General features: G+C 47.7%; 3 protein-coding genes across 10 annotated transcripts; 2 read left to right on the top strand and 1 right to left on the bottom strand.

Annotated features, from left to right (window-relative positions):
- Positions 1-573: 573 nt before the first annotated feature.
- S100A13 (S100 calcium binding protein A13) lies at positions 574-14,061 on the bottom strand. 4 transcript variants are annotated; one of them, XM_043875749.1, is made up of 4 exons: positions 7,351-7,481; positions 6,440-6,633; positions 1,300-1,415; positions 695-798 (listed from the first exon to the last, which is right to left on the bottom strand). In XM_043875749.1, the coding sequence occupies exons 1-4, from the start codon at positions 7,472-7,474 to the stop codon at positions 783-785; spliced, it is 450 nt and encodes a 149-aa protein (XP_043731684.1). In that variant the 5' UTR covers positions 7,475-7,481; the 3' UTR covers positions 695-782. The 4 variants fall into 4 exon arrangements, with proteins under 4 accessions (XP_043731687.1, XP_043731685.1, XP_043731686.1 ...); XM_043875752.1 differs by lacking the exons at positions 1,300-1,415; positions 7,351-7,481 and adding an exon at positions 13,918-14,061 and having other exon boundaries at positions 574-798; XM_043875750.1 differs by lacking the exons at positions 1,300-1,415; positions 7,351-7,481 and adding an exon at positions 7,579-7,727 and having other exon boundaries at positions 574-798.
- On the top strand, positions 8,663-12,470 carry S100A1 (S100 calcium binding protein A1). Of its 3 annotated transcripts, none has more exons than XM_043875754.1 (3): positions 8,663-8,937; positions 10,843-10,995; positions 12,163-12,470. In XM_043875754.1, exons 2-3 carry the CDS (start codon positions 10,855-10,857, stop codon positions 12,304-12,306), a joined length of 285 nt encoding a protein of 94 aa, XP_043731689.1. In that variant the 5' UTR covers positions 8,663-8,937; positions 10,843-10,854; the 3' UTR covers positions 12,307-12,470. The 3 variants fall into 3 exon arrangements, with proteins under 3 accessions (XP_043731689.1, XP_043731690.1, XP_043731691.1); XM_043875755.1 differs by having other exon boundaries at positions 8,793-8,937; positions 10,794-10,995; XM_043875756.1 differs by having other exon boundaries at positions 8,812-8,937; positions 10,832-10,995.
- LOC122676494 (chromatin target of PRMT1) lies at positions 13,675-23,166 on the top strand. Of its 3 annotated transcripts, none has more exons than XM_043875747.1 (6): positions 13,687-13,971; positions 15,100-15,181; positions 16,499-16,652; positions 19,131-19,314; positions 20,141-20,278; positions 21,930-23,166. In XM_043875747.1, exons 2-6 carry the CDS (start codon positions 15,117-15,119, stop codon positions 22,133-22,135), a joined length of 747 nt encoding a protein of 248 aa, XP_043731682.1. In that variant the 5' UTR covers positions 13,687-13,971; positions 15,100-15,116; the 3' UTR covers positions 22,136-23,166. The 3 variants fall into 3 exon arrangements, with proteins under 3 accessions (XP_043731683.1, XP_043731682.1, XP_043731681.1); XM_043875746.1 differs by having other exon boundaries at positions 19,128-19,314; XM_043875748.1 differs by lacking the exons at positions 19,131-19,314; positions 20,141-20,278; positions 21,930-23,166 and adding an exon at positions 17,256-19,121 and having other exon boundaries at positions 13,675-13,971.
- The last annotated feature ends 26 nt before the right edge of the window (positions 23,167-23,192 follow it).

Genomic DNA, 23,192 nt, shown 5'->3' with positions numbered 1-23,192 from the left:
ATATGGGATCTACTTCCCTGACCAGAGATGAAACCCAATTTCTCCACATTGGAAGCGCGGAGTCTTGGCCACTCCACCAGGGAAGTTCCACTTTCACCTATTCTTGTCTTTGTGACTTAACCTCTCCAAAATCTGTTTCCTCATCTTTGATACAGGACTTAAAAATAGTACTTACCTCAACAGCCTGTGAGAATTAACTAATACAGGAAAACGCTCAGCACCATTCCTGGCACAGACCAAGCCCTCAACACATGTTCACTGCTATCCTTACCGTCCGAGGACACAAACCCCAGGAATAAGAAAGTGAAAGCCAAGACCAAGCCCCAGAGCAGCTGGCAGGATATAAGTCCCCTCACATGTCCCAGAGATCTCACTCTACCTTTCATATATTCACTCATCAACCATGTATTCCTGAGCACCTACCCATTCAAGAACTGACGGTGCAGAATATTTGAAGACGAATTATGTTGGTGCTCACAATTTTTGGACTTGCCCTCAGGTTGGGGCAGAGCTTTCCCATCCACTGGTCTCAAGAGAAGAAATCAGGATGGGTGTCAATAAGGAACAACCATGTTTCAAGGAGAAAGCTTTATTTGTGGGGAGTGGGGTTCAACCCAGCCATGCCATGCCCGCCCCCATCCCAGCCAGCTGGCTTCACTTCTTCCGGACCTCCAGGGCCTTCTCCTTCCTAATCTCCTTTGCCAGCTCCCCAATCAGTCGCCAGTACTCGCTGAACTTGAGTTCTGAGTCTTGATTCACATCCAAGCTCTTCATCTTCTCATCTAAGGAGCCCACATCCTGAGGAGACACCACAGCAAACAGGGAGTTAGAAATGACTGCTTTGACACAGGGAGACAGGGAAGACTTGCCAGTCACTATTCCCTTCCCTCAAAGAGCACTAGGACGACCCCAACACCTTCTGGACGAAGCTGCAGCACCAACATGGCACTGCCTGGTGCCCAAGTCCAGGGGGAAGCAAAGGATGGAAGTGGGGAACCTGGTTACAGGGTGTGCTGTGGTCTAAATACACCCACCATGGGGGATTGTGAACCATAAACGTGATGTCGCTGTACGCAGAGTGGGGAAGAGATGCTCACAATGGGCCTTCAACTGCAGGTACCTATAGGCTTCAGCACATCACTGCACCAGCCCTAGGATAAGCGCAAGGACACTTGGGGAGCCCTTGTAGGCATGGACTCCCTCTGACCACCATCAGAGCCTTCTCAGGCTACCCTCCTCCTCCACAGAAAGGTGGAAGAGTTCACATCACTTGGCCGCCTGCTTGCATAACCTGCTTGCCTTCTCATTCTTCCAGCCGGGTCACTAGCCTGGTAGATCAGGGGAATGGCAAGGACACATGGTATCGGTTTCCTAGGGGGTCCTTGACAAAGTCTCTCCCAGCAGACCTGTGAAAACTAAGGATATTCTAAGTCGGACCACCGTGATCAAAGGATCTGTTGCCAGATGAATAATCACAACAGAAAAGTTGACTGTTGAACAATGGATCCATGTCAAACCAGACAAGGATGCCTCAGGCACCGCGCATGCCCAACATTTGAATCAACCTTTGGATGAAGGCTAAGAAGGCTTTCCAGATCTATAGATGGCACGAAACTCATTCATAGAAGAGCTCAACAGACTTTTTTAAAGGCCACAATCACGCTTAACTGTCAAATACCAAAAGCATTGCCAGTGCAAAGCAAAGATGTCCAGCGTAACACTGGGAGGGAAAGGGGAAACATACAGTGAGTCAAGAGAAAGAAATAAAAGGTAAAATTGTTAAGAAAGAAGATGTAAATTCGCCCCTTATTATATTAGCAATCATATAATTGTATACCTAGGAAAAACCAAAAGAGCAATAAAAGCTAACATTTCAACAAGTGTAAGCATTTAATAGTGCTGACTGTTCCAAGCACTGTGCTGAACATATTACATGCTTTACATCATTTAATCTTCATAACCTGCTAGAATGAAAGGCTCCACAAGCACAGGGACCTTGTCCATCTTGTCCACCACCATAATACCAATGCCTGGGAAAGTGTTTGGCACATAGCAGAGGCTTGTTCACTACTATAACCCAAAGTCTAGGACAATGTCAGAACAGAACGTAGTAGGCACTCAATAAATACTGACTGAATAAATGCAAGACCAATCCAACAAGAACGGTATTACTATGAGTCCAGTTCACAGATGAGAAATTAAGGCTCAGAAAGATTAAAGTACTAACCACAGACGACAAACTAGACCCTGTATTTGAACCTAGGTTGTCTAACTCCGAGCTTATGCTCTTAGCCACAATTCTGTATTTCTTTCCCCCAAAAAACTATTAGAAATGATAAAGTATCTGGTGACAACATTAATACTCAAAAACAAACACCATTTTGGAAATGTCATATGAAAGGTTCCACTTAAAATAGTAAAATATAAAGCACTCAGGAAAAATGTAGAACTATATTAAACTTTTATGAAGAAAACTGAACTGAAGGATATGAAAGAAAACATGGATAAGATTGAGGGCAGGAGGAGAAGGGGGCAACAGAGGATGAAGAGATGGTTGGATGGCATCATTTACTCAATGAACATGAGTTTGAGCAAACTCGAGGAGACAGTGACGGGCAGGGAAGCCTGGCGTGCTGCAGTCTATAAAGTCACAAAGAGTCAGACAAGACTGAGCAACTAAACAACAACTAAGAGTGAGACACTACTCTAAGTGCTGAAAATAAAACAGTGAGCAGATCCCTTACCTTTATGAAAATAAGAATGTTTCCTACAATGGAAAGGAAGGAAATTACATGTTACTTCTTGGTAACATAAAATTATATAATGGAGGAACTTCCCCGGTGGTCCAACGGCTAAGACTCCACACCCGCAATGCAGGAGGCCTGGATTCAATCCCTGGGCAGAGAACTAGATCCCACATGCTGCAACTAAGACTTGGCGCCGTCAAATAAGTAAATAAACATCTTAAAAATAAATAAAATAAAATTATGTAATGGAGGCTGTTGTGAAGAAACTGTCCTGAAAGGAAACAGCTCTAGGGTAAAGGGACCGAAGGCTATCCCAGTGGCGCAGTGGTAAAGAATCCGCCTGCCAATGCAGAAGACGCAAGAGACGAAGGTTGGATCTCTGGGTTGGGAAGATCCCCCGGAGCAGGAAATGGCAACCGGCTCCAGTATTCTTGCCTGGGAAATCCCATGGACAGAGGAGCCTGGCAGGCTACAGTCCATGGGGTCACAAAGAGTCAGACACGACTGAGCGACTAAGCACACATAGGTCCTAATGTCTTAGGCTTCCCTGGTATCTCAGCGGTAAAGAGCCCACCTGCAATGCAGAAGATGCAGAGATGACAGCTCAATCCCTGGGTCGGGAAGATTCCCCTGGAGAAGGAAATGGCAACCCACTCCAGTATTCTTGCCTAGAAAATTCCATGGACAAAGGAACCTGGAAGGACACAGTCCATGAGGTCACAAAAGAGTCAACACAGCTGAGTGACTCAACAACAACAAAGGAACAGAGCCCAAGAGGTGATCTCTGTACTCAGTGCTGAAGGAAGGTCACACTGAGGATTTGCCATGGAGTCAAATGAGGAATAAGCCGAGCAGATACCTGGGGGATGAGCATTCTGAACCAGGAGAGGAAAAGCAGAGAAGGTAAGTATAAAAAACTCACTGCTTCTGAGGAGTTTTACTACAAAGGGGAGCAGAGGTGTAAGGCATAGCTGGAGGGAATTACACGGTCAAGGGCGGTTTTCTTTTAAGAAGGGAGGTAGCACAGTGGGTTCGCAAACTGATTAGAACAATCTAGTAGAGAGGGAAGTTTTAAGATTTTTTTATGTGGACCATTTTAAAAGGCTTTATTAAATTTGTTACAGTATTGCTTCTGCTTTATGTTTTGATTTTTTGGCCACAAGGTATATGGGATCTTAGCCCCCTGACAAGGGATCAAACCCATGTCCCCTGCATTGAAAGGCAGTCTTAACCACTGGACCACCAGGGAAGTCCCTACAGAGGGAAGTTTTGATGATGCAAGAGAAGAGAGGAAGAATTGGGAGAGTAACGTCTTTCGGAAGGTGGGAAGGGATAGGACTTAGCGCACTAGCAGAGGTACTGGCCTTAGCAGCAGAGATGGATCATTCCCGTAACAGGAAGGAAGACAGGAAATGTGCTGATCAGTTAGTAAATTTGGGGGAGGAAGCACATAGAAGTTTCCTGATGGCTTTTATTTTCTCAGTGAGAAAAGTTCTCAGTGACAAGGAGACTATGAGAAGAGGTACTGGAGTTTGAGGAGAAAGGAAAAGTTGTGAAATAATCATCTGAAAGGGCTGGTAAATGAATCAAGTAGGGAAATGGAGAATGACCAGGCATTGCCAACGGTCATAGATTTAAAGTGAGACAAGTCAACATGGAAGTATGTTTTTCTTCAGCCAAATTCAGCTGTGTGGACTCAGAATGGTGGGTTTCACCAGCAAGCTAATGGAGCTGAAATGTTGGATTTAACTTGGGTTGCTGCTGCTGCTAAGTTGCTTCAGTCGTGTCCGACTCTGTGCGACCCCATAGACAGCAGCCCACCAGGCTTCCCCGTCCCTGGGATTCTCCAGGCAAGAACATTGGAGTGGGTTGCCATTTCCTTCTCTGATGCATGAAAGGAAAAGTGAAAGTGAAGTCACTCAGTCGTGTCTGACTCTTAGCAACCCCATGGACTGCAGCCTATCAGGCTCCTCCGTCCATGGGATTTTCCAGGCGAGAGTACTGGAGTGGGGTGCCATTGCCTTCTCCAACCTGGGTTGAGATTTTACCAAATAACTAGGACAGAAAGAAAGAGAATCAAGGGGAGTTGAGCAAGTGATTATAGTGGTGAGCCTTAGAACCCAGCAGAATAAGAAGGGAAATGAGGTCTCGAGGGATGGTGATGGAAGATGGAAAAGTGTTAATTAAGGTCAAGAGACTGAAGGTCCCAGTGGAGTCAGAATGGTGGAGTGGAGGAATGAGATAGAGGAATAGAACTGGAAGGACAGGAGGTGGTAGATGAAGAGAGGCCTGAGACTGAGGTTGTGGAGATGATGCACTGGTAATGACAAGATCTGAAGATCTTGAACAGGGCAGTGGGGCAGAGAGGCAAGAACGCTGAGATGCAGGAAGACAGCATCTGTGAAAGTAAGGAATTCAAGAAATCGAAAGGCCCAGGTGTTGAATGAGTTGTCTGTGTGGATTCTGACAGTGGCAATGATGAGAAGAAAAACAGTAAGCCAGAAGCTGGAGAGCTATAAGGTGTACAATTAGAAGAATGGCAGGCCTATGTATGAGCTTCCAAGGAGTTGAGTGTCTCCTGATGAAGATGGAATTTCCTGGCAGTGCAATGGTTAGGACTCTGTGCTCTCACTGCCAAGGGCCTGGGTTTGACCCCTGGTCAGGGAACTAAAAAAAATCCCACAAGATGCACAGGTGCAGCCAAAAAGAAGAAGAGATGGGGAGAGCAGGGATGGGAGAAGGAGAGTGGGGGAGGAGAAGGAGAAGAAACTATCATTTGGAAGTTGTAAGGAAAAGCATCTCCAGCCCCAGAAGGAATTAGATTTGGAAGAAAAACCAGTCATTATCTGACAGGGCTACAGGGAATGCTGTATTTTCAGGGAGAGCCTGACGTTTCCTGTGAGAAGAGGAAGGGAGAAGTTTAAGGATGTAGGAGATATTGCAAATGATAGACTATGAATTTCAGAGACTAGTTTGTAGGGATTTTTTTTTTAATCCATATTCACACACTTTCGTGTGCCTGTGAATTTTCAGAATGGATGTAAATGAAACTGTGAACAGCCTGGGATGATGTGCCAACCCAATGCAGATGAAACGTAAATCCCTACCCCATCCTGTAAGTCGGACAGAAAGAATGATGCGGTCAGTTGCATTACGGAGGGGAGTCCCAAAGAGTGTGGGGAATAACCACAAACCATTTACAGGAACCTCCTGCTTTGAGATTCTGCGACTCTATGAGTTTGGCTGTGTTTTTATTTTTAACAAACCCTTTCCCATAGCTGGGCCTCGGTTTCTATACACGTGAAGTGAGGACTTGGGACCATATTTTCCCTTGATCTCCTTTCAGCTCTGATGGACTATGAATCTTCCGGAAACCAGCTCTGGGTTCAGTCCTGTGCTGGGAAGATGAAACCAGAGAGGCACAGAGAGACCCAACAAGAACCAAACAGCATGGTCTGACAGGAGCACAAAGCCCTTTGCAGCAACACACATGCACTTATAGTATTACCTAGTTACGCACACACACACACACACACACACACACACGCCAGGCAAGAATACCCAGAACCATTTACACGTGCAGCTGCCACGTCCTCCTTCTCAGTACACCCGTGGTCACCTTACGCTCAGCAACATCTCCTCACAGACACAGTGTCCCACAGTCCCTGGCATGCCCAGAGACCCCCACCTACCTTGAGCAGGTGAGGCAACTGCTGAGTGACCAGTTCCTTAAACTCGTTGACGCTGAGGCTGCCCTTCCGGCCTTCCCGCCCTGCAAAGGTGAAGAAGGTGGTGACCACTGTCTCAATGGCCGCCTCCAGCTCCGTGAGTGGCTCGGCCGCCATCAGGACCCCGCAGCTGGAGCTGACGTGCTCACGGGGCTGGCCTGCAGGAGGGGGAAGGAGAGGAAGGGGGAGTCAGGGCAGGCCAGAGGACCCCTGCCCTGGCGCGGCCACCTCAAGCCTCTGCCTGAGGAAGCCTCACAGGGAAGAAGAGAAGGGACAGGGATGAGGGGATGGAGCTTGGGGCAAGGGACCAGGCAACTGTACCTCAGTGTGAGGAGGCAGGAATGTTCCCTTCCAGAAACCCCTTCCTCTCTAGGTCTCACAAGTCTGGGGATCCTTTTGCTGTGTCCGTGTCTCAGGGACCCCTGTGTGTTGGTCCCTCAATCTGGAGACCCCTCTGTCTGGGAGGAGGCGCTCGGACTGGGGTCTTTCTTTGGACTCCTCTCAGTCCCGTGTGGCCCCCCTGTGGAGTTTAGTTCCAAGGACCCTTTCTTGGAGTTTCACCAGCCTCAAAGGGTCATGGGGTTGTTTGTCTCCAAAGCTTGTTTGTGCAAGGACCTGGGTCTCCACCCGCCTGCACTGCACCCGCCCCCACACACACACACACACTGGCCGCTCTTCCCAGCAGAGAAGCCGGGGTCTGGCAGATGCCCAGCTGTGGTCAGGGCTGGCTCAGTCTGGACAGAACCCGCCTCTCTGTCGCCCCACTCGCATCTCCCCTCGGGGGCAGCTGGGCAGAGTGTGGAGCTCAGGACCTCAGAGCCCTCCCCGCCCTCGTCTCCCAGAAACGGCAGTCTGGGCTTGGTACTGGCACTCACAGCCGGAGGCAGTGGTGGAGGGGGGCAAGGGGGGGTGACGGCTGGGGCCATGCCCACTCATTCTCCCTTTTCCAGCCCACCCCCTCCCCTCTGCGAGGATTGTTGCTGGATTTCCCAAAGCCATTTCCTGAATCCCAGTCTAAGCCAGGTCCAGGGGAGGGACTTGGGAGCCCAAGGCAGAAAAAAATGCTCCCCAGGCTCCCTCCAGGGTTAAAGGCAAAGACTCACCGGGGCAAGGAGATGGGGTGCAGCAAGCAGGAGCCCCAGGGCTGTGGTTTATAAATGTCCAGGAGGGAGGAGAGAGCCCCTCCCAAGCCTGGAGGTGTCAAGTTTCCGTCGTAGATTGTGGAGAGGAGACCCGCCCAATCACGCCTACTGCATCCCACCCCCACTCCAGCAATCTGGCCAGGAACCCTGGCCCCCCCAACCCAGCCCACCTGCCTCCAATTGGTGAGGGAGGGGACTCGCCTGGAGCTGCCTGGCCAGATCCCACTCAGCAGGCATTCTGGCGTCCCATCACTCCCAATACAGGGAGCCTGCTGGCCCACCATACCCCCTTCTCTAATCAGGTGTATTACACTGCCACTGGGGAGAAGGCAATGGCACCCCACTCCAGTACTCTTGCCTGGAAAATCCCATGGATGGAGGAGCCTGGTGGGCTGCAGTCCATGGGGTCTCTGGGAGTCGGACACGACTGGGAGACTTCACTTTCACTTTTCACTTTCATGCATTGGAGAAGGAAACGGCAACTCACTCCAGTGTTCTTGCCTGGAGAATCCCAGGGACGGGGGAGCCTGGTGGGCTGCCGTCTATGGGGTCGCATAGAGTCAGACACGACTAAAGCGACTTAGCAGCAGCAGCAGCATATTGCCATTGGGAGAAGGCACTGCAGATTGAAAAAACCAACCGGGGGAGCTCAGCACTGAAAGCGCCCATCTAAGAAACACCCCAGAGGGCCTCTCAAAATGAGACCCCCACTAAGGACCCTGCAGCCCAAGACCTCCACAGAGGATCCAGACTGAGGCCCGACAAACAGAGGGGGACCCAGGCTGAGTGCCCCACACAGAGGAGACCCTGGATTGAAATCTCTCAGTGGGGTTGTCAGGCTGAAACCCCTCATGGAGACTCCCAAGACTAAATTATTCACTGAGGAGTCCCCTCCAAGATGGGCCCCCTCAGTCAGGTGCACGCACCTCCTCTCTGCCCGGCTGCACACCCATCATTACTGGGGGGGAGGGGGGGAGCGTGGGAGGACGATCCCAGAAGGCCTCTCAGCGTTCCTTCTTCCCAGGACCTTTCCCACCTCCCTTCCTCCTGGGCCCTGCCTTTTGGGGCCCCCGCGTGGGGGTGGCATCCAAGGCTGGAGAAGAGGACACAGGGCAGCCTGTTTCAGCCCAGGAGACAGAGGGCGCCTCTGTCCACTCCTGGCCCCTCGCCCCACTGGGTGTCTGTCTGTGAAGGGGTGGAGCCGGTGCAGAGGGGGGGGGTCGTGGGGGAAGGACAACTGAAGACAGGTCTCCCCGCACAGCTCCGGGAGCCACATTTGCAGCCTCGTCTGCCTGTCCAGAACCCGCTCCCAGGCTGACAGTGAGTATCCTGCCCCATCTGCCCTGCTCCCTGCCCTGGCCAGCCTGGGGAAGGGGGGACTTCAGCAGGGCTCCAGGAGACTGAGGAGGATGGCACTGCAGTGCCCTGGGGGTCTGAGAGGAGTTTGGGATTTGGGGGAGACATTGTTTGGAAGGTGCTGGCGGGGAGGCAAGTGAAGGTCCGAGAGAAATCTGGGAGCTCGGGGAATGAGGAAGCCAGTGGGAATCCCAGCCACTGAGCTTCCAGGAGACCCTGCCCTCCTACCACAGAGCCCTCAAGAGCCCCCACAAAGCTCCCTCCATCTCCCAGGTGCTGGGGGACAGACTCAGCTCTTGCCTTGCTTCCAGTGGCATAAGAATAAGAAAGCAGATGGAACCGCTCCTTCTGCCCACCCACCCACTGGCAGCCTTGGTCTATCTGCCCCACCCCCACCCAGCCTTGCCCGGGTTCCCTCCCAGAGCATGGACCATGTGATACCAAGAAGAGGGGGCACTAGGGAACTATACCCACTCCCACCATCCTTTCATATGACCTCCCTCTCTCCTCCTCCTCTTGTCCCATTGCTCGGCTCCTCTTTCCTCTCATTCTTTCCCTTTGTTTTTCTGTCTACTCCCTCCCTGCCAAGGTCCTTTCAGAATGGCCCCTCTTCACAATCCCAGGCTGCTCGAGGTCTCCAGGCAACCTCTAGGTGCCCTTCCTGGATGGGGCTGGTAACTAAGCCACCAGCACCCCTCCCTCCTCCTCCTTATCCCCTCTATCAGCCCCAGCTTGGGTTCCATCTCCCCCAGGTCTCTGTGACAACCGCTTCTCATGTCCGGAGTTCAGATGACACATACAAGGGCTCCATTGAAGAGCTAGGATGTCACCTGATCAGGGCCCATTGTCTGACCCCTCAGGCCTGGGGAAGGATGGGGATACCTGATCTGAGATACCTGAGCTGCCCCCGGAGGTGGTGGAGGGGCCAACTGTCCCAAGGCCAAGGGAAAGAGGCCCCCTGGCTTGGTAGTCCCCTCATCAACAGACCCCTCCATTTTTCCCTTCCTCTCTCCCAGCCCCTTGAATTCAGAAAACCTCATGCGTTCAGCCTTTATCTCCCCAAACACATACCAGCCCCATCCTCCCTGCCGCCACTGTCCCAACATCACCCAAGTTGGCCTGGGGGCAGGAGTGGCCAACAGCAGAGACAAGATCCCACAGGTATCTTCTCCCCTTCCTTGGGAGCCCTGGCTCCAGGGAAGAGACTCAGACATCCCTCTTTCCCTTCCCACTACTACCCAGTAGAAGGGCTGATTCTGCAGAGAAGTAAGAGGAACCAAACTAGAGGTAACAGAGGGAAGCCAAGTGACATGTTCAGGCTCCCTCCCCATGAGTCTTGGACCACCCACTCGGACCGCCACCCTCTCCACCAAGCTGACCAAGGGCTCCAGGCTGACTCCTGGTTTACGGGTGGGCCGCAGAGTCAAGGTTATAGACGGGAGCCCAGCCCACCATCCCCAATAGCAGAGCCTGGCTGTGCGAGGCAGGCAATCCAAGGGTAAAAATAGAGTCAGAGGAAGCCAGACTGGGTCCTGTGACCACCCCCGCCTGCCCGCCTGCCCGCCTGCCCCATCCTCCTCAGCGTCTGTCCAGGCAGCCAGGAGCCAAGCAGAGTCCACCGCAGGCCTTGAGAGTCAGCCCAGCTCCAGGAGCTCTACCTCCATGCCCAAAGCCCTGACTCCCTCTGGCTAGGGTATGGATTGAAGGGCACAGAGAATGAGTCTAGAAGTTCTGCTTGTGTAAAATCTCAGGAAGGATGAATTGTGGTGGGGAGCCAATCTCATGGCTCTTTGAGCTGTGGAACCCTACCCCAACCCCAAGTACCCTAAGCATGGTCCCAAGCTCACTTCCATGACGGGACGTGGGTAGGTGAGCTTCGCGATGGGCTCTGAGCTGGAGACAGCGATGGAGACGCTCATCAATGTGTTCCACGCCCACTCGGGCAAAGAGGGCGACAAGTACAAGCTGAGCAAGAAGGAGCTGAAGGAGCTGCTGCAGACGGAGCTCTCCGGCTTCCTGGACGTGAGCGTGGGCTGGGGCGCAGGGTGGAGTGTGGGAGGGACCGGGGGGGGGGGGGTGGGGGGCAAAGGAGGCACCTCTCTGCCAGCTCCCCACCCCAGCTCAGCCCAACCTTCCGTCTCCTCCACCCCCACCCCCACCCCCACCCCTCTGGGTTCAAGTCAAAATGCCCTGATTTACTGATCACCTGTTAAGGGCTAGGCATCAATAACAAAACACACAGTCTAGAAGGAAAAGACTGACACTTGAAAGCAAACCTTGAACCCCAGGAAGCACCCAGGGCCTTAACAGAGGTGTCAGAAAGGATTATGGGAAAATATTAACCTAACTGAAGCGGGAGAGCCTCTCCAAAGAGGTGGCACTCAAGCCCCTGGAAGATTATTAGAGTAAGTAAAGACATTTGAGGAGGAGGTACAGTATCTGAAGCTTTCCCAGGTGGCTCAGCCTCAGAATCCACTTCAATACAGGAGCCGCAGGAGACATCCCTGGGTCAGGAAGATCCCCTGGAGGAGGGCACGGAAACGCACTCTAGTATTCTTGCCTGGAGAATCCCATGGACAGAGCAGCCTGACAGGCTACAGTCCATAGGGTCACAAAAAGTTGGACACGACAGAAGCAACCTCACACGCACAGTATCTGAACAAGAAGACGGGAGAAAGAAGATGGAATATGTTCAGCAGTTCTGACTGAACTGAAGGATGCAGAAAATAAGTCAGTAGAAAGTGTACCAGCTTTTAGATTTTATGAGACCTGGGGTCAAATTCTGATGCTACTACTTTCTAGCTGTGTGACTGGGCATATTCTTTAACCACTGTCAATTTGTTTCTTCTCTAGAATGGGAATAATGAAACCCACTTCATACTAACTGTGCTAGAATTAAATGAGAATGCTTGTAAAGCTCCTAGTATAGAGCTTGTCACATTGTAGGCACTCAACATATGGTAATTGTTTTTATTATTCTGCCTTGTTAGGGAGCTAATTCTGTAGGCAAACGGAAGCCACAAATGTTTTGTTAGTTTTAAGGAGGGAAACAAGAGTCCCATAATTATAAGTAGTTTTCCTCTTGCTCATCTCTGCCTTTTTCTCCCCAATCACCCCTCCCCCCCATGCCCCTGATCCAGTGCTATTCATCTCCCTATATACCTATCTCTCCATCTCCTCCCTCCACAGGCCCAGAAGGATGCAGATGCTGTGGACAAGGTGATGAAGGAGCTAGATGAGAATGGAGATGGAGAGGTGGACTTCCAGGAGTATGTGGTACTGGTGGCTGCCCTCACAGTGGCGTGCAACAACTTCTTCTGGGAGAACAGTTGAGGAGACGGCCCCAGCGGGCAGCGCCCTTCCCCTCTACCCTGCCATACCTGCTCCTTCACCCTGCTTCCCCATCACTTTAATTTTCCCTCCCCACCAACAAGGGTGCAAGATTAGTGGGCCAGGCTTGCAACTCCTCTTTCATTAAAGGCTTCTGTCTCACCAGCTGCCAGTTGCTGTCTGTCTCCTTTGGTAAGGTATAGAGTAGGTGGGCAGTATAGAGTAGGTGGGGAAATGAAGGCTGCTCACTCACAACTTGCCTTATTTGAGGAGAGATGTTTTTGGCGATAGGTCAAGGGACTGTTGCATCTTCCTATTTAAGGAATGCTGAAGGCCCAGGAAGGCTGGGATTCTAGATTCCAGCTAGAAGTGGAGGATGTATGAAGCTGATACGTGTACCAGCATCTCAGCTATAAAGGCAGAAGAATTTCCCTTCAACCTTCAAAGAATATTTACTGAAGACCTACCATGTGCTAGACATCGTATGGGAGCTGGGGACAGAGCAGTGAGCCTAACAACACACAACCCTCAACGTCACATAGGTAAAGCCCAGCAAGGATACCAAAACATTAAACTCACAGATACATGCTAGGAAGGAAAATGAAAGGATCTGATGCGCCTATATTGGGGGCAGGGGTGAAGATGTGTTCATTCACTCATTCTTCAAACATTTGAGCCCTTTATTGTGTGGCAAGGCATAATAAAAATCTCGTACAGATCTGCATCAAAATCCACATGAATGGAAAATGGCGAGAGCGGACACGAAAACGGGAGGGGAGACGCAAACGCCCCACAAAATACGGATTTAACAATATTCAGGCCAAGCTGGGGAGAGAAGTGAAAAGGAAAATATGGACGGACGGTGGTGACTGGCGCAGAACCCAGCCTGAGCACTGGCCCTCTGGCCTCCGTTGGGGCTTTTGCTATAATCCACGATTCTCTGACAGGGGCCCGGGGTGTAAATAAGGGGAGTGCAACTACTCGAGTGCAAACTACCCGAGCCCGGTGGTCCGCAAGAGACCGAGGCACATCCGCATAAAGAATTTTAGTTGGTCTGTCTTAGTTTCAGGGGTAGAGGAACGCGCGAAGAAATACGGGCAACTCCTTCACGGAGACCAAATCAGCCCCCGAGACGCAAATCATTTAATCATCCGCAGCCCCCTTAAAACCCAAGAGCAAAACCATTTGGCCACGCCCTTCCCCGGGCGGGGCGCTGCGCGTAATACAGACGAGGCCTTTGCTAAAGTCCCGCCTTCTCCCTGGGGCTCCGCCCTAATCTCCGCACGGGCGAGGCACAAATTTTCCCGCCCCTCTAGGGATGCGGCGGATCTGACGTCTGACGTAACTGCGTCGACGCCATTTTAGCCGGTCCCATTCCGCCCTGGGCGTGGCGGCCATTTTGTTTTCCACACGGAGCGGGAGTTGACGGCAGCGGCCGTGGTGAAAGGAAGGAAAGGGCAGGCCGGGTGAGCAGGCGGACCGGCCGACCGGACGACCAGCCAAGAGCCACGAACCAACTTAGCAATCTACCGCTTAACACATCTAACCAACCGCCCACCAAGTTAACCCGAGCCCCTCCACCGTCAACTCAGGTTCGGCCGGTCCCCGGCCCACCTGCCGCAGCCGTGGTGGCAGCCCCGGGAGGAGCACTGGCGTCCGTTTCCTTCGGTACGTGTCTGTGGTGAGGAGGGCAAGAGTTTGGGGGAACCGAGGGGCCCGGCGGACGCGGAACCGGAGCTGGTGGGATGTGGAAGCAAATAGGGAGCCGGAGGCCCCGAAGGGGGCGGAGCCCATGAGAGGGAGGCGGGGGAGACCCCGAACTGGAAAACTCGCGGGATGGATGGAAAAGATTGGAATTTGATAGGGATGAAAAAGGAACGTTGGCGAGTTGAGCTACGTTGGCGGTCCTGACAGAGATTTGAGATGAAAGGAGGATTACACGACTTCAAGGAACGTTGGAAAGTAATGGCGATTTTAGGGTTAAATTTTGTGGCGCGCTCTCTGAGAGCGCACTCCCAAGGGAATGCCGGTGTAGGAAATCTTTCCTATTCCCTCCTTCCCCCAGGTCGCCAGGCCCTTGCTAATGCCCCTACTTGATTGCGAAATTGGTATACCTGTGTCATCTCTTTAGATCAGTAGTTCTCAGTTTTAGCTGCACGTGAGAAGCAGCGAGGCAGACCTATTTTCCCCTGCTATAAATGGCTCATCCCCAGACCTCACCATCAGAGATTGTGCTTCAAATGGGGTGGGCCCAGGCTTCTGAGTGCTTTTTGTTGTTTTTTAAAGCTCCTTGCCGCCAAGGTTGAGAAGGACGGCTGTAGATGAAAAACCAGACTCTTAACAACACTTGCTTTGGGTCTGCCATTTTGGAGGCTTGGGCAGGTATTTTCTGTCCTGCGGCCTTGAAACTTAACCGTGTATGTGCTCAGTTGTGTCCTACTCTTGGCGACCCCATAGACTGTAGCCGGCCAGGCTCCTCTGTCCATGGAATTTTTCAGGCAAGAATACTGGAGAGGGTTGCCATTTTCCTACTTTAGGAGATTCTCCCGACCCTGGGATAGAACCCGTGTCTCCTGCATTGGCAGGAGAATTCTCTACTACTGCGCCATTTGGGAAGACCCAAGAGTTTATTAGTCTGAAGTAACTACCTTCTGTTTAAGTACCTGAAATGAGTTTTGGTGTGATGGTTGAGAATCATCGATAGAAGCCTCTTCATTCATTTTTGGGTCTTTGGGTTTTGTTGAAAAGAGATAGTCGTCATTCTGGTTTGCTCATTCTGCCCATTGTCCTTTGTAGATTCTCGGGATTTGAAGATGGCTGCACAGTCTGCGCCGAAAGTTGTGCTAAAAAGCACCACCAAGATGTCTCTAAATGAGCGGTGAGGCAGCCAACAGCAACTTCAGCTCGTTCATAAGAAAACATTACTTAAATTGGCGCTGGGGTCCAATGCACAAAAGTCTGTTTTAAACTAAATACCAACAGAAGGCTACAGACCTCTGTTCTTAGTTGCATCGTATGTGGTACACAAAACAAATTGGGCGGTTGTTTCAAAACCCCTTATCAGTAGATTTTTATATTATGCTATCTGAAATATTTGTCTGGTGGGATGTATTTTAAAAAGACTCCTCACACCCTCCCTTTTCTTCACATATTTTTACGTTGATACAGGGGTGGTGCAGCTCGGTAGCATGACCCTGGCTGCAGTAGGCTTGCTGCCCAGTCCAAGGCCAGCAGTGTTGTGTCTGGCCTGTAAGAGGCAGGTAGCAAGCTAAGAATATGTCCAAAGGCCCTTGAATGTCATTCTTGGGCCTTGTAAGAGGCACTTGCTTTGCTCCATTTCACTTTCTTTCCATTCTGCTTTTAGTTTGTTTTTGTTTTCAGTTCTTTTACAGTTTGAGTGTTCTCTTTCATCCCATTAAACTTAACTTGACAGGAGTAATAGAAGAGTGTCTTCACAAGCTCTTAGATGATTGAACTAACCTTTTCAGAAGTTATCACTTGGAATCAGAAAAAAATCATTTGATACTAAAAAAAGTTACAGTATTTAAAGGCACTTTTTGTCTGAGAGCTTTGTTCATTGAGTGCCTTTGACTAGTGACTTTATTAAGTTGGTATTAGACCACTAAATGATTTACTTATGTTTGTTTGTCTTTTCTGAAGCATATGTACTTCTCTTTATCTCTTAGGGTGTGTTACTCTGATTCTCCATATTTGCATATTACTAAGTGACCAAATACATGAGAAAATGTGATATGCTTTTACAGTTTATGTGGATATATCATTTCCATGGGCTTTGAAGGTGCTCTTGTCCTTCCATGTATTTGCCCGTAAAATAGCACCCTCCGGTCTCCTGAGGTTTTGGCTTGCTTTGTCCGTCTTTGAAACTACATCTTCTGTCTCTTGTCATCATATCTGCTTATTGCGTGTTTCTCATGCTTTCCACCTCTAAAAGCAGTTACCTGAGCCCTTGTTATCACTTTTGATTGAATGTGCTACACTTAGCTGCATTTCTGAGTTTCTGATTCTTGCAAGTTTGTGGAAGCAGAGGAGTCTTGAACCCACATCAGCATTGATCTAAGTGTACCACTTTAAGTTCGTGGGATCTGGAGCTCCTGGTCTAGCAAGCCATGAAAATGCCAATAAATGTTTTGTAATAAAGCTTTTATTTAAACATCCATTTTGTTCGACCTTGAAGCTTTACTAATATGCTGAAGAACAAACAGCCGATGCCAGTGAATATTCGGGCTTCGATGCAGCAACAGCAGCAGCTAGCCAGTGCCAGAAACAGAAGACTGGCCCAGCAGATGGAGAATAGACCCTCTGTCCAGGCAGCATTAAAACTTAAGCAGGTGAGAGAATGGGTCTTAATGCTCCAGAAGCAGCTGATCTCTGTCAGGCAGTCCACTGAGGCTGTCAGGACTTGATGGATAATGATGAGGTGGCTCAGGGCAAAAGCTGAACTTCTCTGGAGGAGAGAGAAGCTCAGAGGATTCCCATTTGGGCAGGTACCAATAAGTAACTTTTTGTTGTCTTTCTCTTTTAGGGAGTTTGCCATCAATGTGGCCTGTTTCTATGTTATCAATGAGTATTAATCTCTTGTTTTCTGATCCTTTGCCCTTAAGAATAGATTCACTGGCTTTTCCACAGAGAATTTTAGTTTCTGTGTTAGATGATCTTCAAAAGTCCTATAGTCCCCATTAAATTATTTACAATTTAGGAAAATGACTATATTCTTTCTTCCCTAGTACAGGGAATCTGAAAGTCCTCTTAGTCAGAGGTTTTCAGTGCTAAACAGTGGAAAGAGTAGGGTGACCCTCATCTCCACAGCACCTAAAGTCTTGTCAGTAAAATAGAACAGCACTGAGTAAGAGTTAGTGGGTTCTCTTTCAAATTTCCATTAAGAAATAATCCTATTCAGATCTGAAATAAAACCTGCTCTTTATTATTCATAGACTTTATATGCAAGTCCGGACAGTGGCTGTGGAAGGATATGTCCAAGCTGTGGCTGGGCGTCTGGAGGGCGGTGCCATGCAACTGTAAGGACTTTAACTGGAAGCACTGCATGGCTGTGCATAAAATCAGCAGTTAAATATAACACCCTTCCACCCCCACCCTGAACCATTGGGCTCATTGACCAAAAATAAACAAGGCCTTCTGCTTCAGCTACCTTAAGCCTTGGAGTGGCTGCATTCATCCCTGACTCAGGAAAGCAGTACAAGGCACCACTGTTCTCTAAGAGTAAATATTAAAAATTGCTGAAGACAAGTCTGACATATTCCAAAGGACATTTTAACAAGCTTTAAATACAGTCCATGCAGAAAGTAGCCTCTAGAGCAGTGGTATCCCGTAGAACTTTCTGCGATGACGGAAATGCTCTATCTATATCTGTGCTCTCCAGTACAGTAGCCACATGACTGTTGAGCACTCAAAATATGACTAGTGTGATTGAGGGGCTTAAATTTTTTATTTATTTATTAACTTTTTTTTACTTGTAATTTAATAGCCACATGTGGCTAGTGGATACCTTAGCCTATAGCAAGCACAGCTCTAGAGTGGAAACTGGATGGTACAGCTGACATACTTCAGCCTCTTGTTAAGTTAGAGAATAGGGTTGGTGGCAAGTCAGGACTGGGAAGGGAGAAGAACTTCTAAGTACTGTATAGTCTCCCCTTAAAGCACAGATCTTGAGAGGATATACTTGGAATGACCAAACACAGCAGACATGTAGAATGAAGTCTTGACCTTGTGTCATTCAGAGCCTGTCCCTCTGATAAGCAGTTTATAATCTTATGCTAATAATAATAATTCACAGCACATGGTTGCAGTGAAAATCATTTGTAGTAACTTGTGTGTGAAGCCTGAGAATACATAATTTATTTTCATTCATATTATGGCTTTTTAGGAGAGCAGGTTTGCTAGGGCTTTGGTGTTCACGGCTACACAGTCACCCATTCCTTTGAAGGAATTTAATTGAGATCTCGTTTTCATGGTTTCTCTTTGAGGGACAGATTATTGAAAAATCTCTATGGTCTATCCTTGTTCTCACATGTGACCCTGAGTTTTATGATTATAGCTCAACTCAATTCTAATGCAGGTTTGGCTGGATTTCTATGGAGATATATTTGAGTTATATGTTTATTATAAATTAAAGGTCATTATACTGACTTAACGGAGCTGTTTGCAAAGGAATTATCACTATTTAAGATATGTAAGGAAAGGAGATTTGACTTTTTTGTGTTTATTTACATCTTAAGGTAAAAAGTGGACCGTCTGGAGATAGATACTCAGAGGAAAAATGGACACACTGGCCTCTTTGACTGAGAAATCAAACTTGTTCTTGTGTCACAAGAATTCAAATGAACTTATAATTTAAATTTTGCCCAGAGTGTGATGAACTTCTTTGGTGTTTGAGTAAGCCTTTGAAGAGAGTGGTAGTCCTTGGGCAGGTATGAATCAAGTCATATCATTGTCAACTGGTGATTCAAAATCTGCAGAATCCACGATCTGAAATGTAGTGTTCTTATGAAAATTTACATTCCAAGTAGTGGTATATGACTTCTATAGTCAAACTAGTGAGATAATTTGTGGTGATGCCAATTTCATGGAACCATACTCAAGCTTCTTAGAAGCTCTGGATCAAAATTCTGCTTTTCTTACACTGTGTTCTGAGGCAAAGGCTTGCTTCTGGTTTGGGATCCTTGACAGCAAGTGCAGGTTTATTTCCCACCACACAGACATCTCGCTTCTTTTTCTCTGCACTTTTAGTTGCTAAATCCCATTGGATTGCTTTTTTGATCTCAATTCCCTAACACCTTTTCTTCCAGAAGAGCTTAAAGCAGCGCCTGGGTAAGAGTAACATCCAGGCACGGTTAGGCCGACCCATAGGGGCCTTGGCCAGGGGAGCAATCGGAGGAAGAGGCCTGCCCATTATCCAGAGAGGCTTGCCCAGAGGAGGACTTCGTGGGGGACGTGCCACAAGAACCCTGCTTAGGGGCGGGATGTCGCTCCGAGGTCAGTGCTGAGTACCTGACAATTGTTCGGGACCCACCCCCTTCCCTTTTCTCTTGGGCTGCTATGGACACATTTGTTTAACATCTTTAAGCCTGAATTTGTATTAATATAATTAATAACTTTTGAAATCACGTATTTTTAATAGTGCTGCATGTCTTTTATCGATACCATTCCTTTTCTGATAATGTGCAATGGTGAGAGGCTATGACCTGCGTAACAACAGGTAATTCATGTCATCTCCATTCCATCTTAAAACACCCTGCTGCTGCTTGAATCAGAGCACATTCAAGTTCTAGAAATAAGTCAAATTAAGAAGTCTATGGGTCTTTTGGCCTATATCTTAACTAATCATTTGTTCCTGGTTCTATTCTAGTGAAACACTGTTAAACCTGGGAAAAAAAAAAGAGGGCAAGTTGACCCATAGGTCTTATGATTGTTACATTTTGGGCACTGTTATACTGTTCCCTGTATAGTTCTTGTCCCCTGCAAAAATGTACTGAGAGCAGGAATCATATCATTTATTTTTAAATCTTACCATAATGCTAGGCACCTCTCTGTGATTATTCAGTAGATACTTATTAATGTGTATACTTACTAATTGACTTAACTGCCAACTTCTTCCAAAAATGGATTTGTGGTCAGACTTGTTGCATTGATTGAATAAAGAGCAGCTTAATCTGTTCATACTCAGTGTGCAGCTTGCCCCACCCAACCTAAAAATTAACTGAATTAACTCTCATTTAACCCTCACCGCCTTCCTTTGGTTAGAATCTACTTTGTCTCTCTTGGATTTACCTGCATATACATTGTATGCCTCCTCTCCAAGGTCAAAACCTGCTCCGAGGTGGACGAGCCGTAGCTCCCCGAATGGGCTTAAGAAGAGGTGGTGTTCGAGGTCGTGGAGGTCCTGGGAGAGGGGGCCTAGGGCGTGGAGCTATGGGTCGTGGCGGAATCGGTGGTAGAGGTTAGTCAGCTACCAACTTCAGAGACTAGCTTCCCCTTATTTCTCTCCCTTCAAAACTCAGAGCCACCTTTCTGCACAGCTTCAAGTCATAGGCAGGCTTATTTGTTTGTCTTGTTTGTTTTATGAAACTGGCTTATTTTCTAAATACACATGCTGGTAGTGTGAAAGTCTGTCATGGGTTTTCCAAGAATAGTCAGGTATGTGTTACAGAACCAGATCATATGCAGTCTTCTTTCAGGCTCTTGCAAATTTAAATTGTATTATTAAAATGACAAGATGGTCAGTTAAGGGTTTATCTTTTTCTGTCCCTACCCCACCACCACACAGCCCACCTCATAGCTCAAAACCCCACTTTGAGTCTAATAATTGAGAAGAGGGGGATGAACAAAAGTAAAGCAGAGTTAAAGAAGATGGTAGACTTGAAGCTAGGTATTGACTCAGTTTGTGTCTATGCAAAACCAGAGATTTTTCCATTAAAGTAGAAAAAGCAAGATGTTATTGTGTCAGTTAATTAACTGACTCTTGTTGATAATCTTACCTCCAGACTTAGTGATACTTGTCTTGTGACCTCATGGCCCAGATTGGAAAATAATTTTTAATGGTGTTGCTGCTGTTAATAACAAATCTCATGGGAGATTTCTGGCTTAGAGCTTAGTGGAAAACTCCCAACAACACCTGTCCAGGAAAAAATACATACATTCTTGTAGCCCCTGTGTATATTTGCTTTGGTCCTTTTAAAGTGTGTGGTGGGTCTTCCATAATTTATGACCTTGAAGTAGCCAGGGGATAATAACTGTTGAGAAAGGACATTTGATAACTTGATGGCTTGTTTTCTTCTCTCGCATTATATGTTGCTTGGCTTATTGAGTGAAGTGCAAGCTAGTTTGGGTTTCAGGATGAAATAGCATGTTCAAATTATCTTGACTTGGTTTCTGAGAGAGACATCACAAGGATTTTGTGGGGAGGAGTCTAAAGTAGCTTTTCAGAAAGCTGGGTATGTTTTGTTAAGTGAATTGAAACCACCTCTCAGATAACCATAATTGTTACAATGTGAATAGAATCAGGAGACAGAAATGGCTGGAACTACTCCAAGTGTTTTTTCCCAACTCCCTTAATTGTTCCTATGTCAGAATAACTCCTCAGTCTCCTGACATAGGATCAGCCAGCTCCTTAGGTTTGATAAATTTGAGGAGAGATGAGCTAATTTTTCTGAAGGATCGCCAATAAAGTTTAATTTTAAAACTGTCTAGCTTCACATCCCTGTTTCTCTGTGCCCTTTTTACTTCCTCCCTATCTTACTAAATGGAGTTATCTATAATTATTTGCATTTTAATTATAAACTTATAGTGAGTCTCAAATTTTTTAGTTTCTCCATTTTGAGAGAGATTAAAAAATTTTTTAATTATCAGTTATTTTCCCTTTGATAGAATAAAAAAAATTAGCATTTAGAAATGAGCATGTAAGAAGGGATTCATTATGTGTGCTTTCCATGTGTTGCTTTCTACCCAGTGTGTTTCCTGTTTTTCCAGATTTCTCCTCTTTGCCCTGCCCTTCAGCCTTTCTCAGCTAGGCCCCGCTGCTCTGAGGGGCATTTACCATAGTACCCATTAAACATACTTGTAACTGTTTTCTTCTTTTTCCTTTGGGCCAGGTCGGGGTATGATAGGTCGGGGAAGAGGGGGCTTTGGCGGCAGAGGCCGAGGCCGTGGACGAGGGAGAGGTGCCCTTGCTCGCCCGGTACTGACCAAGGAGCAGCTGGACAACCAGTTGGATGCGTACATGTCGAAAACAAAAGGACACCTGGATGCTGAGTTGGATGCTTACATGGCTCAGACAGATCCAGAAACCAATGATTGAAGCCTGCCCACCCTCCTGTAAGACTCTTGTTCAAGTCACACATCTGTAAATAACCTTAAGATAACAGATGAGAAGAAAGCTGACGGATACTGAAAGGACCTATCATAATAGGCTGTGGACTGACTTGCCACAAGTTTGTGCGTTTAGTGTGTTCCTTTTACTTTTTGATACTATGTTGTATGAAACCCTTTTTTTCCCCTCTGAGTGGGGTTTTGTTTTGTTATTTGGTGGGGAGGGGTTTCCTTCACCCAGACTTTTCTTTGAACATGAATGTGTTGGCCTTGTGGCTAGTACACCTTCTTCCCCCATCTGCCTCCACTCATCTGTCATACGCTTTGACAGTCTCAACATTTCCTCTGCTCATTTTGGTGCCCCATGAAAAAGTCCCAGAAAGCCCACCAGTGTTCACCTTAATGTCTTAAGTTTCTGAGGTAGAATTCTGTTTTACGTCATTTTTAATAGCCTCTTTAAAATGTTCGGAAAATCTGGAGCTCATAAATGCATTCTGCCACATTGATGTTTTAGTAAATTGGGAACATTGACATAGCTACAGGGCCACTTAACACGTTACACGTGCTAGCAGTTCTGATTTAATTAAAGTTATTACCGTGTACATTTGTACCACATAACCATCGTGCTGAGTTGGATATGTGCACTTTCTACCCTGGAATGAGATTTATAAACTTTTCCTCTTGGTTTTTCATCCTGCTCTAAGGGATGTTTTTGGGTTGGCTTAACATCCTACAAAAGAGGAGAAAGCCTTTTGGTTTGGCAGATGCCTCAGAAGGGAAAGGGCTGAAAATTGATGACCGATACCTGGTGGAAGAGGTCAGAAGATAACCTTGCTAAAGTGCTGTTATCCTTTTGTTTACCCCAGACCAATCTTGGGCTTCTCCATTCGTTGACTTTGTTGACCCTCTTCTTACTCGCTATGAAGGTTTAAGTTCAACCATAGTCTGTCAGCTCTTCAGTTTCAGTAGAATCTTTTGTTTCTGGTTCATCATAACAAGAAATTGTTCTCTCAAATCCAGCCAGGACTTTCTCTTTATTTGTTGGG

Source organism: Cervus elaphus, chromosome 20 (genome assembly GCF_910594005.1).
Source record: "Cervus elaphus chromosome 20, mCerEla1.1, whole genome shotgun sequence".
NCBI lineage: Eukaryota > Metazoa > Chordata > Mammalia > Artiodactyla > Cervidae > Cervus > Cervus elaphus.
Note: the sequence above shows the minus strand (reverse complement) of the source record. Positions and strands in the feature narration are given on the sequence as shown.

Excerpts from the sequence above, each read along its gene's own strand:
- S100A1 (XM_043875754.1), top strand. The coding sequence starts at position 10,855 with ATGGGCTCTGAGCTGGAGACAGCGATGGAGACGCTCATCAATGTGTTC. Across the intron at positions 10,996-12,162 it reads AGCTCTCCGGCTTCCTGGAC|GCCCAGAAGGATGCAGATGC; the intron begins GTGAGCGTGGGC and ends CTCCCTCCACAG.
- LOC122676494 (XM_043875746.1), top strand. The coding sequence starts at position 15,117 with ATGGCTGCACAGTCTGCGCCGAAAGTTGTGCTAAAAAGCACCACCAAG. Across the intron at positions 15,182-16,498 it reads AAGATGTCTCTAAATGAGCG|CTTTACTAATATGCTGAAGA; the intron begins GTGAGGCAGCCA and ends TCGACCTTGAAG. Across the intron at positions 19,315-20,140 it reads GGGCGGGATGTCGCTCCGAG|GTCAAAACCTGCTCCGAGGT; the intron begins GTCAGTGCTGAG and ends CTCCTCTCCAAG.
- S100A13 (XM_043875749.1), bottom strand. The coding sequence starts at position 7,474 with ATGGCTTTGGGAAATCCAGCAACAATCCTCGCAGAGGGGAGGGGGTGG. Across the intron at positions 6,634-7,350 it reads CTCCACCACTGCCTCCGGCT|GCCAGCCCCGTGAGCACGTC; the intron begins GTGAGTGCCAGT and ends CCCCTCCTGCAG. Across the intron at positions 1,416-6,439 it reads AGTTGCCTCACCTGCTCAAG|TTTTCACAGGTCTGCTGGGA; the intron begins GTAGGTGGGGGT and ends GAATATCCTTAG.